We start from the raw sequence: 20,621 nt of genomic DNA, 5'->3' as shown, positions 1-20,621 counted from the left end.
TTTTAATAACTCGTTGCGAATCGAAGTCACGAACGACACGCGATTACTTTCTCGTCATCGTTGTTGTTGTTGTTGTTGTTCTTGTTGTTCTTGTTGTGTTGTTGTTTTTCTTGTTACCACTACTACTACTACTAGTACTATTATTATTATGATTTTTCTTTCTTATCATTATTTTCTTTTCTTTTTTTCTTTTTCTATATATTCAATATTCGTATTATATTCTAACGAGGAATATAATGAATTTTAATTATAATTTTATTAATTAAAAATGAAACTTAATATATTATTTCTAATTAATTTTCAATGTATATAATACTTTATGAAAAAAAAAAATTGTTTTCTTTGTTTATTATGTTGTACTTTTTTTAAAAGGTTTTGTAACAAATTAGTTGTACCAAGATTTTTCATTGATATATTCTCAGATGAATATTAATAAAAATATAATGAGATATTTAATAATTATTATTATTGTATTGTTATCAATATTATGATGATAAATTATATTGCATTTTATGAATAATAATGAATGGTATTATTTTATTAAAAAATTGAAATATTACCTGTTTTTACCTTAACAGGTGTTGTTTCAATTTAATTAGAATATACACACAATGAATTATTATACATTAATAACAACGAATAATTATTATTTTCTTTATTGTTAATACATACATAATCGATGTATTATTTTCACACACACACACACACACAAATAGAATTTTTAATTTAAAAAAAGCAAATAGAAACAAAACAATTCCCCTCAACCATCGTTATCTTATTTCTTGGTGTATCCATCGATATTGCACGGAGAATAAGAAAAACCATCAAACAAAAACAACAACAGCAACAACAAGGATGGTTTTCAAAGAAAACCATTGAAAATCGTTGTGTTTCATGATCAAACCTTTAAAACCATCTTCCTTTTATCCAGCACTTTCCTCCTAACCCCCTTTATCTATCTCTGTCTCACTCTTACTTCTTCTTTTATATACAAATATAATACGCGTGTATTTGTGCAGATATTATATTTAGTTTAACTAGTAAAAGATATTTCCGGTGAGTAAACTTACTCGTTACTTTCAACTTTTACTTGATCGTTTCATCGGGTAGAAGAATAATTGAAGATTGAAGAAGAAAAATAACTAGAAAGAAAAAAAAACTAGAAAAATATTCTGCGTGCCGTAAAAGTGAAGGTTGTATCATTAAATGGAAAAGTAATCAATTGATTTATATATATATATAATGAGTGTCAATTAAAATTGTTAAATCATTAAATTTATTCGATTTTTTAATAATAAACTATTAATAGAGTTATACTATGTTTAATATGAATAAAATTTAGAAATCAATATATTGATTCACATTAAATATTTTAAAATTATCTCATACTCTTCTTACTTGAAATATTTTTCATTTAAGTTAAGAAAGATGTAAATTAAATTGATTTAATAATGACGCATATCTATTAATATATTCTACGAAATAATAAATAAATCTTGATTGAATAATTGATAAAGATGAAAAATTTTCAATTAGTCGTCATCACTTGTCAAAAACGTTTTAAACAAATCTCATTTTAATTGAAACTATTTAAAAATATTCAATAAAGTGTATTAAAGTATTCGATTTATTTGACAAATATTGTTAATTAATAAAATGAGAGTGTTTATTGTTATTTCAAATAATAATACAGAATATATATTTGAAGTATCTTTCTCTTCGAAATTCATCTTCAAACTGGCACGTTGACATTTGTCAAAATTCTTTTTATATACAATGTTGTTTATATTAAAATGACGTTTTGAATGTTGCGCACGTGTCTAACAAAAATAATTCACCTAATTAATAGAATTTAAGATAACAACGTTCTAATTATACCATTTCTAACAGTGTAATGTATAATTATTTGATTGCACCTACACAGGTGACGACTTCGAAAATTAAATTGTCTGGTAATATAAGTAAAATCTACTAAAATATTCAATTAATTATTAAATTATGATTGCAAACGACTATGGTTGTCTAAAAGCTCCGAATTATTAAATCTATAAGTCGTCCTCTTCAAAATTTATCTTCAAACTGACACATTGACATCTGTAAATGTTACTTACATTGTTTTTATCTATTATTGTTTATCTATTATCTTACCGAACCGTTACACACATGTGTATTAATGAAATAATATAATTAATAAGATTATTTTTTAATAAGAATTATTATATTATATTTCATTATTATTATTACTATTATTTAATAAGAATTTTTTTTTGAAATATTCTATCTGTCTCTCTCTCTCTTTCTCTCACACACACACACACACATACGCACACTATCTTTCTTATTTATTTTTTATAACATTTAACATCAAATTTAATGGATACCTTTGCCTAAAAATAAGTTGTTTTACTTAAAAAAAAAATAAATAAATAAAGAAAAATGTACAAAAATTAATTACAAAAATACAAAATTTATATTTTTCATCTCTCTCTCTCTCTCTCTCTTTCTCTCTCTTTTACTCTCTCTCGTTTACTCTTTTATTCTCTTTATGTAACCGAAGCACGTTCTACGAACGACAGTACGAGAATTGTTTGTAATAAAACGAACGCTCTAAGCTCTAATTAAATTTTCTTCAGTTCAAATAAACACGGACTAAGGAAAATATTTGCTGGTCGAACTTTCCCCCCTTTATCCCCCTTTCCATCCCTTAATCTCCCCACCACCCTTCTTTCTCTATGTCTCTCTCTCTCTCTCTCTCTCTCTTTATTTTTCTCTCTATTTCTATTCCAATCTCAAAGCCCCTGTTCGTAGAAATTTCCGCGTGTTCGAAACAAACACACCACATTGTTGCAAAATCGAAATTGTAGTTGTACCAGGTAAATAAATTAAGTGGGGGGAGGGGTGGGTGGTGAGATTGGTGAGTGGTGAACGGGTGGAGGGGTATTTAACATTTATGACGTGATATCGACTGACAAAAAATAAAACGCGAATGTGTAAAAAGTAAACAGAAGAAATACAACATAAAAATATTCTGTAGAAACAACAAGAAATTGTTATTGTAACTTAAAATTTTTCTAAACTAATTTAAAGCTTAAATATTAATTAATAAATTAAGTTAATTTAGTTTAAATGATTTTTCGATTATTATCAACTTTTCAACGATTAATTTTTATATACAAATCCACTATACTAATAACACTGCTAATTAATTTATTTTTTAATTATCAAATAAAAATATCCTAATAATCGTAAATATGATGAAATAAAAATATCCTAATAATATTAATAATAAAAAAAAAAAAAAATCCTATTAAAATCTAATTAACATTTGATCTATACGATAAATTGCCATTAAAATAAGAACAACACGTGCTTGCATCTATGCATGCGTGATATTATGTGTATGTGTATGTGTATGTGTAAAAAATATCATATAAAAAAAAAACAAATTTACGTTTAATACGATAATCAATAAAAAAAAAAAAACTAAATAATAAAAAAAAAAATGAAATATCCAATAAGCTTCGAAGACCTGTCGAAAATTCCTGTTAATTTATTTCGGATAAATCGCAGAGGGTATTTTTGGGGGGATGTGGGTTGATCCTCTATTGGGATTGACCAAAGAGTTTGAGGTGGCTAGGAGGAAGAAGAGGATGAAGGGGGAGCAGGAGGAGGAGGAAAGAGAAGTAGGAGGATGCTCACGTTGTTCGGTGATGAAGAGGCATGGGTAAAGGTTCATTAAGTTCGCGGTAATGGCGGTCGATAAACCCACTCGGCCATTCGGTCGAACATCTGTTTAGAGTAAAGCGTACCAAACCGGACTTCCCCCTTATCAGCCCCTCTACTCCCCCCTCTAACCCCTCCCCGCCCCTCTATCCGTTCTCTGATCATTCCAGTTTTGACTCTGCAGCAGTTTCTCTTGGTACTCTTCTCTCGATTACTGCACCATATGTATTATCCGATTATATTCTGACGGTTATTGAAGATACGAAACCTATGGAAATCATGCTTATCCGATTGGTCGAACTAGTACCACAACACTCTTCGTATTTAATGAATTCAAATTTATAAACAGATTGCAAAGGGAAAGAGAAGCGTGTTTTTTTTTTTTTCATTTATTTTTATTTTATATTTTATATTTTATATTTTTTGTTTGTTTGTTTGAGTGCAACCCTTTGTATATATATATACTTTAATATTCTTATTTAATATATTAAAATATACCTGACCGGTGTACCCATTTTAGTCGCCTTTTACGACATGCATGAGTTACATTGGGACTATTCTTTCAAACCCGGTCACCACACGGGTTAATTACAATTATATATAAATAAATATATGGTTTTATAATTACAAAAAAAGTCTATTAAAAAACCCTAAAAAAGAAAAAAAAATATATATATATATATAATTTTTTTTATCTTTCCCATTTCATCCTTTTTATATTTATATTTCATTTTCTTTCACCCTCCCCCCTCTCCCATGATCTGTTCTCTCGTTAATTCTTTTTCCACTTCTTCATCATTTTCTTCTTCTTTTTCTTTTTCTTTTTTCATGGGGTTTCTCTTCTAGCTTTTCGAGATATCGCACGTCTCATTTAAAAGAAAAAAAAAAAAAAAGACAACAAGAAGAACCACAGCACGTGCTCAACCAATACCCATCCCTGTCTCACCTCCTCCTCCACCGATTCCTCTCGCGACTGTATATTTTCACAGCAAAAAAAAAACATAAAAAAAAAGAAACGAAACGAAAGATAGAAGAGCTGAAAGATTTTTATCATTCGCTAAGGATGAAAAAGTTTCACGGTAAGAAATGCAATGGGAGAAAAAGAAAATAAATGGAGGATTGTTAGGGGTTGGTAGGTAGATAAGTAAGGAATATGAGAGGAGTATGGGGGGGGGGGTGATATAATGTACGTACCACTTTAACGACCATTTTCCTTAATTTCCGTCTCTGTTTGCTACCATTTTCTATCTCTTTCTCTCTCTCTCTCTCTCTCTCTCTTTCTCTTTCGCATACTCGCGGCAACATCTTTGAGATTATCGCCAAATTTAATATGAAAATGGCCGAACCCCCATAATGGTTGCGACTAGACAATTAGTGCTTAGCTTTACTTAATGAAATTCTCTAACCATAGACCAACCCCTCACCCCCTCTACTAAAATGTATTATACATGTCAGTTGTGTGTATATATGTGTACTTTGTATGTGTAAGTTCTAACGTGTAGAATTATACCTTTCAGTATATAATATATATATATGTATGAATGTGTGTGTGTGGGTGTGTGTTAGGTACCTGTGATTATTCGGCGTGGAAAGGAAACCGATTGAAGATAAGGACGACTACGACGATGTTACAGCCCTGAATGCAGATGGTGTTCGATATTTCACCAGTCAGCGGCGGCGATTCGCAACGATGATTTCAAAATTTATGGACACGTCTAACACATCACCACACCCTTATATTCCCATATCCCCCACCATATACCACAACCATATCCTCATATGCATATGTAATCACTTACTATATCTCTTTAACATATTGTTCGGAATTATTAACGAATTTAAACGTATGTTACTAATTCGTTACACAATAACAATAATAATTAATAATTAATAATAATGATAATAATAATAATAATAATAATAATAATAATAATAATAATTAATAGAAAAAATAAATAAAAATTAAATAATAAGAATTAAATATAATATATATAAATTATTATATTTTATTTAGTATATATATATATATATAGTAATAGTACACTAATAATCACGTTATACATATATAGTAATAATAGTACATATATAGTAATAGTACACATATAGTAATAGTAATTTTAGTAAAGTAATTTAATTTAGTATATAATAATAAAATTAATATATAATTAGTAAAAGTAATTATTTTTTAGTATATATAGTATATAGTAATTATTATTATATATTTAATTTTTATATTATATAAATTAATTCTATTATATTAATATAATAATAATAATAATAATAATAATTATTATTATTATTGTTATTTAATAATATTGCGATTTGTTCTATTTTTTTCTTCTTCATTTTTGTTTTAATTTCTTTTATTTATTTTTCCTCAATTTTGTGTGTGTGTGTGTGTGTGCAAAAATTGATCGATGAATTGCATTTTATTATATGCAAGTCCTCGATCATTTTGAAAGATTAAATGCCTGTTTTCCCCATAATGTCCTCAAGCAATGGATCTATCTCTTTTATTCAAAATACATTACAATGGGAAATATCTTAAAAATGTTTTGTTTTAAAAACACTCGACGTGAATTATTCGTAGAATGATATGGGAAAAAAAAACAAAAAGAAAATAAAATAATCGTAGCAGACTAACATTTATTATTAAAAAATAATGAATGTTGTTCGTTCGTTCGTTCGTTCAAAATGTTACGTCCATTGTAAAATATAACGATCCCTGTGTGTATGCATTATTAATTAATTAAAAAAAAGGTAATAATTAAAATTCATGAATAATTCACGAAAAATGTAATAATATATATATATATATATATATATATATATATATATATATATATATATATATATATATATATATTACTAATTAAAATAAATACAAGTCTACAAAAGAAAAATAATTAATAATTAAATTATCGTTAAAATATTCAATACTCTTAAAATAATTAAAACAACTTCGGGGCTTTATTTTATATGTACATATATATATATATATAAATATAAATAAATAAAAAGAAATTTAATATTATATTAGTTAAACATTTTCGTATACCAAACTTTACAGTGTTAAACACAATTGTATACAAAAAAAAATTAAAACAAAAAATCATCGACTTATATTAAAAAAACACACACACACACACATATAATACATAAAACAAACAAAAATATTTGCAAATAATTTAAATAAGATTTTCAAAAATAAATGTTTCATCTAAAACATGTAACAAGTCTTCATTGGAAGAATCTTTTGGGGTGCACTTAAAAGAAATAAAAACATAAGGTAATAGGAAGAAAAGAAAGAGAAGGGGGTTGGTTGAGGGTGAAAAGTAGAAGAAGAAAAAAAAAGAAAAAAATGGACGAGAGAGAGAGAGAGAGAGAGAGAGAGAGAGAGAATACTCGGAAGAAGGTTGAAAAGATGAAGCAAAGGGTATGGGGCATGGGCATGGTATTCGGAAGCCATATCGGCCAGCGTGACTCGAATCAACAAAATCCGTAGCCTCGAATTTTCAAGCTGGACGTGAGAATTAGGCATCCGGTGAAGGGGTTGAACGGGGTTGAACGGGGTTTGAGGGGCATAAGAGGAAAGAAAGGGTTCAGGAAGGACGCGGTCGACGAGTTCGTTTCAACATTCCACCCCCTAGTCTTCCACACAAACTCCCATCTCTACTACCATTACCACTTTCATCCCTGTTTTCTTTCTTTCTCGTGTTAGGATACATGTTAGGTGTAAAAAAAAAAAAAGAAAAAAACAAAAAAAATAATAAAAAAGGGTATAGAAGAAAATTGTGAACCTTCTGCTTTCCACGAGACCGAGAAAATATTTTACACCTTCCGGAATATGGTTGTTGTGTTGTTCCATCTTTCTTTTTTTCATCTTCCTTTTGTTTTTCATACTTTTTATTTCTATCTTTTTATATTCCTTCCTTCCTTCCTTCCTTCTTTCTTCCTTTTATTTATGAGGTATATAAGTGCTTATTTATTTATATTACGTATCACATACACCATGTGTATGTAATACGAAACAAGTCGATGTATTATTTATTTCCTTTTTGAGAATTGGTTCCTTTTCTTTTTTTTTTGTTTTCTTTTGATTTGATGACTGATAATATTTTTTATTCTTTTTTAAAAGCAAATTAATAATTTTCATTGTATTTTAAAAGATGCGATACACACATGGAGTTGTTTATAAAAATTCATAATAACTTTGTAAATAATTTGACGTAGATTCATTCTATACGATTATTATTATTATTATTATTCTAGTAATATTTTATACATTTTTCCTAATATTTAACAAAAATAATTCTAACGTAACATATATATATATATATATATATATATATATATATATATATATATATAATAAATAAAATATTGTATATACTTTTGTAAATAAAAATTTTTATAAATATATTAAAAATTAATTATATTAAAAATTATATTTAAAATATAAAATAATAAATAAAATAAATAAATATAAATAAAAAATATAATATATATATATATATATATAATTATTTTTAATAACATTATATATATATAAATGTTATATAAAAATACATACATATATATAAAAATATGTTATATAAAAATACATACACACATGTATATATTTTTCAAAGGAACAATATTAATGTATATATATATAAATATCATTTCACATAGAAATAAAACGCATAGTCTACGTATGGATTATTTATTCGATAAAAATAAAGTAAAATAAAAAAAATCAAATAAAATGATAGAATATTTTTCTTTAACGTTTTATCATGAAATAAACGATATGTGAAAAATATTTACATACACATATACAATGTATAAATATTCGTTTGAGAAAAGAACGTTGATCCCTTTGTCGGTAAAATAAGACTCAATTTTATGGATCCATATAGGTTTACTACAGACAAGGGTTGAACGTAGGTAAAGGTAAAGAGGTAAAAGAGAATGGAAAGTAGTGAGAAGGGGTTGGTCTGAGAGAAAAAGTATTAGCACGTAACATATACACACACACACACACATAGAAGAAGAAAGAAGAAGAATCATGCGAATATCAATGGCAGAAGGCTAGAAAGTCTGCCGTTGACATAACACGTCCATATTTTCCGATATGATATTCGATTATCTCGATATTCCCGTCGACAAAAGTGTTTATTCTATTACCCTTACTACCGTCCCTTAGATATTACCTTAGAAGATCGCCGCCCTATGGGCAGAAAGCTTGGTTTCTTTTTAAAATGCTTCACTTATTTTTATTCTTACTTGACAGATGTATACATACATACAACACATATGTATATTTTGATAAGTGTATTATATATATGAATATCATTTCATATTGAAATAAAACACATACTTACATGAATTGATTATTTATTTGTAATAATTTAATTAAATACAATGATCGTTTGTGTGTATTATATATTGTACTGTTTGTATATTTGTTTAAAACACACAAGTATGGATTATTGTTTAAATTAATTTATTAATTAATTTTTGTAATTAATAAATAAGAATAAAATTAAATCAAATGATAGTTTGTATATATTGTACTATATTGTATATTTGTATTATATTTTATATTTTTAGTATGTGTGTTGTATATAAATTGTTATTTTTTTTTTTTTATAACAAATAACAATTTAATCAATAATTAATTATTTTTTATGTGAAAATAATATAACCAAAATATCAATTTAATTTACATCTTCTTCTTTTTGTTTATAAAATAATATATATATATATATATATATATATATATATATATATATATATATATATATATATATATATAAATAAAGGAAAACGAAATAAATACAATGTCAAATCTTAGAATTATTATACGAGTAAGTAATTATGACAATGATAATTAATAAAATAATTAAAAAAAAATAATAATAATAATATTGATAACAAAATAAAAAATGTTTAAGGTTTATTACATAATGTGTAATATATTATTATATGAAAAATAAATACTTAAATAAATTTATATTATTAATATTCTTTACTTTTTTATTTTTATTTTATTTTTTTTTTTTAAGGATGACAATTCAACGTTTTCGTTTTATAAGATGACAATTATATTTCAACGAGCGAAGAATTTTCTCTGACGATTTTTGTTGTTATTTTTATTGAAACATATTGAACCATAAATATCGGATAGAATAAGAAAGAAGGAAGGAAGGAAGGAAGGAAAGTAAAAAAGAAAGAAAGAGATAGAAAATGATCGAACGTTTCATTCTCTCATATGTTTTATCAACGTGACCTAGAAAAAAGAACGATATTTGTTTGATGTCAGTATAGATATATTATTTTGATTGAATTCTTTTTATTCGTCAACAGAAAATAATATATATATATTTATATTTGAAAGAGAGAGAGAAAGAGAGAAAGATTGATGAAATTTAAAAGAGAATTCTCGTTGTAATAACACTGCTTGTTCTTTCATGGATAACTTGTTTCCCCATAGTTCGAAAGTTGCTTTTCATTTGTTATGCAAATATATTTTGTACAATATATCTCCCTTGAAAATCGAGGAAAAACGATGATGGTTTTCATAAACATTGAAATGCATCACACACTGGACGAAATACGTGAGGGAAGATAACCAAAACCCAACGTCCAACCAAGCAAATCAGTGAACCACGAAAAATATCTAGATACTTTTTGAAATTGAATAACTCTGCTTTTATTTTTGATTTTATTATTATTATTAATATTTTGTTGTTGTTGTTGTAGTTTCTTTTTGTTTTTGAAACGGATAAAGCGTTATTAAATTTGTTTTATACAAATATGTATTTTATTTTATTTATAGCATGATGGGAATGAAAAAAAAAAAAAAGAAAACCAGAAAAATGTCACGGTGTGAGAAAGGTGTATTATGCCTTAATTCGTAACTTTTTTCTTTAGTTTTGTTTTTTTATTTTATTTTAACAATATAATATATTAATAATAATTTTTTATTTACACGAAAATACGGGAGTGTACGTCGTTCATTTAATTGAAATAAATTTATTCAATTTCTCAATGAAAATATTTTCGTATTTCTATGTGAAGATAAGAAGACAATATTTTCAATAGAATTTGGGAAATATTTTTCATGGTTCTATGAAAATTAAAAAGTACCAACAATAATAATAATATTAATAATAATAATTTTATTATGTAAACTAGCATAAAAAATTAGAATTCTAATCACTTGTCAGTTACCTTAAAAAAATTACATTTAATTATATTAAATAAATAAAAAAAATAAAATATATATAAATATAAATATATACATAAAATTATATTAAACAAAAAAAAAGAAACACAAATAAAAATAAAACCAGCAAGTAAAAAATTAAAAGCTTCGATTAAAATCTCAATATTAAAAAAACAACCTAAATAAAAAATATGAATCAATTAGTAATAAAATAAATGAAATATCCTAAACGTTGCAGTAACTTTCATTGATTTTTCTTTTTTTTTATCCGCGTTGCGGAATTTTTGTTCGTTCGAAGAAAGAATGAAGAATGAAGAAGAATAAGTAAAGAAAATAAAAAGAAAATAAAAGAAAAGAAAAGAAATGAAAGAAAGGTAGAAAAGGAAGAAGGAAGAAGAAGAAGAAGGAGGAGAGTTTTTATTTCGTCTTTTCGAACGATAAACGACTGCGTGTTGGTAGTGGTGATGGTGGTGGTGGTGGTGGTTCTCGTAATGAACGATGGTGATTAAAATGCGCGGCCATGACCGTTTCGTTCAACTAAAGTTACGATTTTACGGCGACTTTAATGCTCTGCTTCTCGCGAACCTATACCTTTTTCCTACTCCTATCCCTACTCCTATCCCTACTCCCCTTTTTCCCTGATTCCCCCACTTCTACTCCCATTTTCCCCCACCCTTCCTATTACGATTACTACAACGACTACGAGATTGCGTATCCGCTCGGATACATTTAAGATTTTGTTATAAATTTATAAACCAAGCACGTTTTTCAATGGTGGTGGTGGTGGTGGTGGTAGGTGGGGTCGAAAACTTTCGTCCTAAAGTCACCCTCACTCCACCCCCCCATCTCTTTTTCTCAACCCCTAAACCATCATCCAGAACGATTCAATTACCAAAAGTACCACCGTGTGGGTTTAAAGAGTTCAATTATTTTTATTACTTTGAAAGAAAATTCATGCACGTACATTTTCCATTTGAATTATGTCTTTGACTGGTTTTTAAACAAATTATTATTATTATTAAGTTTGCAATATATTTTTTTTATTATCTGTTATTACACGCAAGAGTTGAAATGTAACATACTGAAATGGTTTATGAATATTAACGATAAATTGAAATAAATAAATAAATAAAAATAATAATAATAATTTTTACGTGTTTCGTTGTTTTTTTTTTTTTTTTTTTAATCAAAATTTGTGTGTTTTATACATGTCGATAAAAAAAAAAAAAAATACTTCATTGAAAGTGAAATGTTTTTGACACGCGTTATAAATTTTTACCTAAAAGCCGATTTTATTTCAATTGCAACAAATTTGATTTATTTTTTTTTAACTGTTGGTCATTGATCTCTCATAAATATACTCCGTTTCGATTGCCATACATTGTGTTCACATTCTCAATAATTCGTAATAAAAATAAAATAAAATAAAACATGAAAAATACAAAGAAAAAACGATTTAACTCTTTCTGCAATGTTTATTTTTTTTTTTTTTTTTTTTTTATTATACCAACGATTCATTGAAGTTAACATTGAAATCGATTAATTAAACTAAAACATAAATAAAAAAAAAACAAAGAAAAGAAAGATAAAATAAAAAGAACAACCATAATTCACTTTCGAAACAAAAATAATGAAAAATCAATAGGGTGTTAACGAAATAACAATTATGTTATAATAATTCAGACAAAACACCATAATCTTCATGAAATTAAAAAGAAAAACTAATTAATTAATTAACTAGTAATAAATTGAAATAAATAAATAAATATCTAAGATAATAATTCGATATGGTTTAATTTTTCATTTTTCATTATATGTATATAAAAGAAAAAAGGTAAGAACCTTAAAAACAAAAGAACAAAAAAAAGAATAAAAAATAATAAAAAGAAAACTCTTCAACCCTTAAATAATATCTCAACTACTAGCTATCTACCTTATCTTTTTATCTTCTTATTTTGATCTTTCTGGCAAAGGTGAACTCTCCGTTCATCGGATTATTCGACGAGTTTTTAACGACATTCGACACCAAGCCAGCAAAAGTAAAGTCGCCAAGTTTTCTGGTTAGGCCAAGAGAAAATTAGATTCCCGATGGAATAAAGTCATGCTAGGGAAGGTAGATAGTACACTTCTAGTAATACTAGTAGTAGTAATAGTAATAGTAATAATAATAGTTGTAGTAGTCAAGTATACGTTTGTAAGATTAAGCCGGAGAAAGATATCATTTTATATAAACTCTTTATATGATTTTAGGCTGCCAAAAATTGTTCAAATAATAGAATCAAATTTACATATTATTATACTATTTGAAAATCTGTAATATTAATTTATAATAATAATAATTGTGTGTGTGTGTGTTTTTTTTTTTATTATATTTGTAATTTATTTTACAAATTTTTAATTAAACAGTAATATAAATGATTTATATCAAATAGTTTTGTAAATTAAATTTAAGTCTTTTTTTCAAGCTTTTGTAATATTGAAAATCTAATATTTTTTATGTAATTAATAATTTTTAAAAAATTACTATATATATATATATATATAAAATTGTATATTTAATATTTTTTATTAACCCTAAATTGAACTTTTTAATTTTATTGTATTATTATATTAAATATATAATAATATATATAATAAAATAATATGATATATTAAATATTCTAATTATAATTATAATATAATTGTATTAAATACTAATTTGTATATATTATAAATATATAATATATAAAATATTTGAAAAAAAAAGTATATTTGCTTAAATAAATTTATCAAATAAAATATTTGTGTAATACAATTAATATTTCTCGACATAAAAAAAAAAGAAAATATTCACGAATAAAATACGAAATTAAATTTAAAAAAAAAAAAAACAAATAATGAAAAATTATTAATAATAAAAATTCTTTTAAGCAACTTCAGAGGGTAAGGTTGATATTTTTTATAATAAGGTTAAATATATTTTTTTTTTTAAAGTGAGTCTTGGCACAGTGGTGGTGAGTGTTGGTAATGGAGGTAGTAGTTAAAGTATAGTATATAAGAGAAGTAATTTCAAAGTAGAAATTTCTTCTAAGTTATTCGAAAAAGAAAAAAGAAAAAAGAAAAAAGAAAAGATCAAAAAGAAAAAAAAAACAACGAAAAAGAAGGGTAGATAGAAAATTTGGAGTTTTAGTTTTGTTCGTGTATATGTATATCTATATCTATAACGTAAAATTAGCTTCGGTTTACAGTTTGAAAAAGTTTGTAAAACGTAATAGGTATCTACGGTTGAAGGACCGATAATACGTTAAGAAGGGGTAAAGGGAAGGGGTAGAGAGGGGTGAAGGGATAGATATTGGTATGTCGAAAGAGGATACACACCACTTTTCTTTCCATCAAGGGAAAACTACGTTTTTCGATATCACGTTAAAGAAAGAGAGAGAAAGAGAGAGAGAGAGAGAGAGAGAGAGAGAGAGAGAAATAACTTAAAAGTGTAGTGTAGTCTCTCTCTCTCTTTCTCTTTTGAACGATTACTTCTTCTTCTTCTTCTACTTCTTTTTATTTTTCGAAGAAGAAGAAGAAGAAGAAGAAGAAAAAGGAATTCTTACTTAACGACATACGAGACAACATCACGACACGTGATATTTTGTTTCCTAACGTAACGTAAGAAGATATATAGATCATTCTATCTACCAATTTATCTATCTAAATATAAATGCAACTTTGTAACAATTTTATTTAAAAATAAAAAAAAAAATAAAACAAATGTGCACATTGGTACGAGTAAACAATTTTATTATTTTGTTTTATGAAATTTAAATGAATGATGGTATATTAGTGAATTGAGAAAGAAAATAAAAAATAAAAAATAAAAGATAAAAGATAAAATGCATCTGAACAATTACAATTATTATATTTATGTATTAGTGTAATAAAATGTATTATTAAAATTACTAAATTTATTACTATATTTATTATAGAATAAAATTATTATATTTATATTAGTATATTTATTATAAAATAAAATTATTATATATATTACTATATTTATTATAAAGTAAAATTATTATATTTATTAATATATTTATTATAGAATAAAATTATTATATTTATTATTATATTTATTATAGAATAAAATTGTTATATTTATTACTGTATTTATTATAGAATAAAATTATTATATCTGTTAATATATTTATTATAGAATAAAATTATTTTATTTATTATTATATTTATTAATATATTTATTATAGAATAAAAATATTATATTTATTATTATATTTATTAATATATTTATTATAGAATAAAAATATTATATTTATTATTATATTTATTAATATATTTATTATAGAATAAAAATATTATATTTATTATTATATTTATTATAGAAAAAAAAATTATTATATTTATTACTGTGTATTTATATTTTAGAATAAAATTATTAAATTTACTACTATATTTCTTATAGAATAAAATTATTATATTTGCTACTATATATTTATTATACTAATAAATTATTATATTATAATATTTATTATAATATTGCAAGACAAAATTCAAGTATAGTAATTCAATATTATATTAAAAGTAACCACACACACACACACAACCAACAATAACAACAACAAAAATTCACGTTAATTCTACAAAGAAAGCGGAACGAAATGCTTTTATTATTCGCATTCATCGAACCACGGTAAAGAAAAAGAAAAAGAAAAAAAAGGGAGACCGGAAAAGGGGTGAAGGAAGGGAATTTCTTTCTTTTTTTATGGTATAATTTTCACAAAGGTGAGGAGAGGGAGGGGAGGAAAAAAAAAGGGGGAATCTTTCTTTTGAGTAAACCCCTTCTTGTGCACTTCCTTTCTTCAATTTACTCACAGATACGAACGTAAGAACAATAACGAAGAAATTGAGAAAAGGGTGGTGGTGTGGGTGGTCATGGGGAAGGGATGGGGGAAACGAATAAGAGAAAGAAGTGGAAAAGTTGGGGGTTGGTGGAAAGAAAGAAAATGAAGAAGAAAGATGAATCGAAGAAGGAATCGCCAATGGGAGTTGCTATGACATCGACTGTTCATACACCACCACCACCACCACCACCACCACCACCCACAACTCTCCCCCATCAATTCCACCCATCCAACTACCATTGGGAAGAAAAGCTGATTATCTATGTCCGTGACTTGAAATTCGAAGGAGAATTTGTGAGGAGGAATAAAGTGATTAAATCGTTGGATAAAGGTCAAAGACACCCTTCTTCTTCCCTTACCCCACTTCCCTCACTTCTCCCCACTCTTTTACTCTTTTTACTATATCTTGTGTGCAAGAGAAATATATAAAATTTAAAATAAAAATGTACAAATATAAAAATATAAAAATATAAAAATATAAAATTTAAAATAAAAAACTATAAAAATAAGAAATACAAAATAAAAAATATAAAATATATAAAATTTAAAATGCAAAAATATAAAAATATAAAACAAAAAAAAATATAAAATATAAAATATATAAAATAAAAAATATGAAATATAAAATATATAAAATTTTCAATATATAAAATAGAAAAATAGAAAAATAGAAAAATAAAAAATAAAATAATATAAGAAAATAACCAAATAAATAAATAAATAAATAAATAAATAAATAAATAAATAAATAAATAAATAAATAAATAAATATAATATATATACATACATAAATCAGATAAATGTAAAAAGAAAGAAAAAAAGGAAGATAGAAAGACAGAAAGATGGAAAGATAGAATAAGAAAACGAATTGTAGGGATGAAGTTAGGGGATGATGGTATTCGTTTAACGTAAGGGATTTAATCGGAAGGACACACGGTTGCTCATCCACGATTTTCTTTTCTTTAAGGGATAAAAATCCACCTACGCGTGACTGTACATCCATCTATCCATCCCCTTGGTCTATTTTTCTTTCTTTCTTTCTTTCACATATACCTAATGGTAAACGAAAGAAAAGAAAACAGAAAGAGAAAGAGAAAGAGAATAATAAAAGAAAGAAAAAAAAAGAAAAAGAAAAAGAAGAAGAAGAAGAAGAAGATATAAAACGTGGGAGATAAATCACGCTCAGCTAGGTCCCGTGGCTTTTCTTCTCTTTCCGTCATTCAACCCTTTCCAAAGTGACAACCCTCTCACTCTTGCTCACTCATTCTTACTCAGTCAGTCATTTTCTTTCTCTCTTTTATCCTTTTCACTCTACCAGGTCATCGTCGTCGTCGTCGTCGTCGTTATTCCCGTCATGACGACGAAGCTTTTCCATGACGTGCCATTATTAAGACGCCTTCAGGCCGGACGCCAGGGGCTAGGCTTGAAAATAGAAGGGTGCAAAGGGTGTTGGTAGTGTGACGAGAAAAGGGGGTAGTAAACTAGGTAGGTTGGTTGGTGGGTAGGTTTATTTGGTTGCTTGCTTTGGGTTTACGGTATTTGGGGGTTTTTTTTATGTGGATAATAGTTGTAGTAGTATAAGGGTGATTACTTAAAGGAGGGTGACTTTTCAACCCTTGTTTTCTACCTACACTAACCCTCATATCCCCACCCCATTCCCAACTCTTGTATTTCTTCCCTTTAAACTTCAACAGTTCACACAGTTCACAGTTTCTCTTCCAGTTCTGTTTAGAAGGGTCACTATGTATGTGTGTGCTTGTGTTTATGTGGATGTGTGGGCCCGTTTTTCTTTGTATTAAGGTAGTAACATCGATTTACGAAAGATTTTATCGATACGCGTTATATTTTACAAACCTATGATGTATGTATTATGAAAGTAAGTAAGTGAATGAATAGAACACAAAGGTAAAAACTCACCTTAATCGTGAATTGCCTGCATAACGGTTTGTAAGCGTTCGTGCCGCAAACGAGAACCTTATTTGGACTTTGTCTACCAAACACACGCAAATAATTTTGACACTCGTCGTCGCTGCGACCCTTCAAGTTGCATAATTCTTTGTGCGCATAACTGCTGGACCACTGGAACCTCTGTAACATTAATAATAACAAATTATATATCTATAACATTATTAATATATTTTAAATGAAAAAAAAAACAATTTTTTAAGAAATAATTGTTTTAATTATTACAACAACAAAAACAAATAGACAAATTATTATATATAATTAAATTAATTTATAATAATATATTTATATAATAATTTTAATAATTTTATTTATTTTATAATTTAATTATTTACATACACACACACACACACACAATATTAATAATTTATTTATTTGCAATATTTTTATATAATATATAAAAATATAATTTAACATATAATATATAATATATTATATAAATATATATTATAAATATATGTTATAAATTTTATTTATATGTGATATATATTAATATAAAATTATATATATATATAATATTCAATATATAATATATTATAATTAATATAATATATTATAATATACATTTATATAATTATAAAATATATTATAACATATTTTAACATATAATATGATATATATATGTTAATATATTATATATAGTATAATATATTATAATATATTTTATGTTACATATTAAAATTATATATAATAAAATATGAAAAATATAAAAATAATACACTATATAAAATAAACAAAACCAAATAGTAAAGGATGACCCATTTTGTTTCAACAAAAGCTACTATCTATAGTTTATATTTCTCTTTCCCTCTCTCTCTCTCTCTCTCTCTTTTTCTTTCTCACACACACACATACATACATACATACATACATACATACATAGATATATAAATACACAAAAAGAAAGTTTCTTTCTTTTTACCATTTTTCCATACACGTCATTCTTTTCTGTTATCTATCCTAGAAAGATATCTACGAAGCTAACGATAGTTATTCGTTCTCCATCGAAGTTCTACAACTGAAGGGGATGGAAAAGGGTGAAAGGGGGAAGGGGTAGGGGTAGGGGGTAGAGACTATCATTTTTCCCCGGAATACAATACCGGATAACGATAGCTAGACCATCTTCGACGGAAATGCGTGTTTTCATCTACAAACAAGAAAGAAAAAGAAATAGAAAATAGAAAATAGAAAGAGACACTAGGTACGCCATTAGCCTGAGTACATTTCGATCGTATAAAAAAAAAAAAAAAAAAAAAAAAAAATATAAAAAAGAAAGAGAAATAGAAAGGGAAAGAGAGATAGTTTAAAAAGAGTGAGTATGTTAGTGAAAGAGAAAGAAAGAAAAAAATTAGAAAGAAAAAGAGAGAGAAAGGGATAGGAAAAGAAGGGTAGGAAGGATAGTAAAAAAAGAAAAAAAAAGAAAAGGAATGAAAGGGTGAGTGAGTGAATGAATGAGTGTAAGAGAGAGAGAGAGAGAGAGAGAGAGAGAGAGAGAAGGAAATACGAAAAAGTCGTATTTTTCTCTAACATAAAAGCTACTCTCTACCGGCTTACGTTCACGGCCCGTATTTTTACCCCCCAGACGACAAGCATGCCGACATCCCCTTAGTTTTATTAATATCGAACCGACAGGTCGTAAGACTAATTTAATTGTCTACTAGATAATTCTGTATACTTGGGGTTTTTCTTTTTTTAATTCTATTTTTATTCCTTGTTATTTATTTGTTTGTTTGTTTGTTTGGTATTTCATCTTAATTGACGTTACTTGTTAACGTTAATTTTAGAAAGAAATATAAATTTGTTAAATAATATATTAAATTATTATATATAATTAATTAATATACATATATATAATTATATATAATTTATATATGTTATTTATATAATAAACAAAAATTCACACAAATATACAAAAAATTATATATATGTATGTATTTATATTAATCCATGGTAGTTTAAAAATAAACACACACACACAGTTTTTGTATATTTATAATTATTTTTTTATAAATTAATAAATAATTAAATATATTTAAAATAATTAAATGATATTAAAATAATTAAATATAATTAATCAATTATAAAAATAATTTGTTAAATAATGGAAATTGTTTTTTACATTTTGTATCTTTTTTTTCTTTTTGTATTTGAGAATCGTAGAATACATTTAATTTAATATATAATTAAATCTATAATTAATAAATTATAAAACTAATTTGTAAAATAACGAAGATTGATTTTTGAATTGTTTGCTTTTTATTTTATTTTATTTCTTTTTTTAAATTTAGTATCGTGGAAATGTAATTTTTTGTTCAATCGTAATAATAATATGATTTTGAATGTTAGCGTTGTGTTGAATGTTTTTGAATTCTTTTTTATATTTATTTTTTTATTTTATTTTATTGCTTTTTTTTTGTTTTGTTCAAAAACGTTGATTAATAAAAGTTGATTAGTATTTAGTCTAATGATTTCTTGTTTTCTTTCTTTTATTTTTTTTTTATTTTTGAAGTCTTGATTTATCCTATTATCCTATTTTCGTAATTTTATGTATTCTTTTGAAACGAGATAATTTGACATGAGATCAACCTATTTCAAGTAGTACTAATAGTAGTAGTAGTAGTACACGCGCGGCACGATCGAATGACTCATCAAGGAAAAGTATATCGATTGATCTCGAAGGAAGGAAAGGATAAAAAAAAAAAATAAAAGAAAAGAAGGGAGTGGACTCCTGTACATGAAAGTGTACCGTGCAAATCTACTGGGTGTCCCTGCCATTTATTATAACATTCTGAAATATTATGATTATTTTCTACGAATGCTGAAAAAGAAAAAAAAAA

General features: G+C 25.6%; 1 protein-coding gene across 2 annotated transcripts in view; it reads right to left on the bottom strand.

Moving 5' to 3' along the window:
* Positions 1–20,621, bottom strand: part of LOC107071521 (semaphorin-1A) — a 246,998-nt gene that overhangs the window by 91,802 nt on the left and 134,575 nt on the right. For both annotated transcript variants that reach the window (XM_015330571.2, XM_015330572.2), the window contains exon 4: positions 17,737–17,907. In XM_015330571.2, coding sequence (XP_015186057.1) covers positions 17,737–17,907 — 171 coding nt within the window. The remainder of the gene's footprint in view (positions 1–17,736; positions 17,908–20,621) is intronic.

This window comes from Polistes dominula, unplaced genomic scaffold (genome assembly GCF_049000335.1).
Source record: "Polistes dominula isolate Pdom_NZ unplaced genomic scaffold, Pdom_raw_medaka contig_11, whole genome shotgun sequence".
Lineage (NCBI taxonomy): Eukaryota > Metazoa > Arthropoda > Insecta > Hymenoptera > Vespidae > Polistes > Polistes dominula.
The sequence above is the reverse complement of the archived record's forward strand: the minus strand, read 5'-3'. Positions and strand labels throughout refer to the sequence as shown.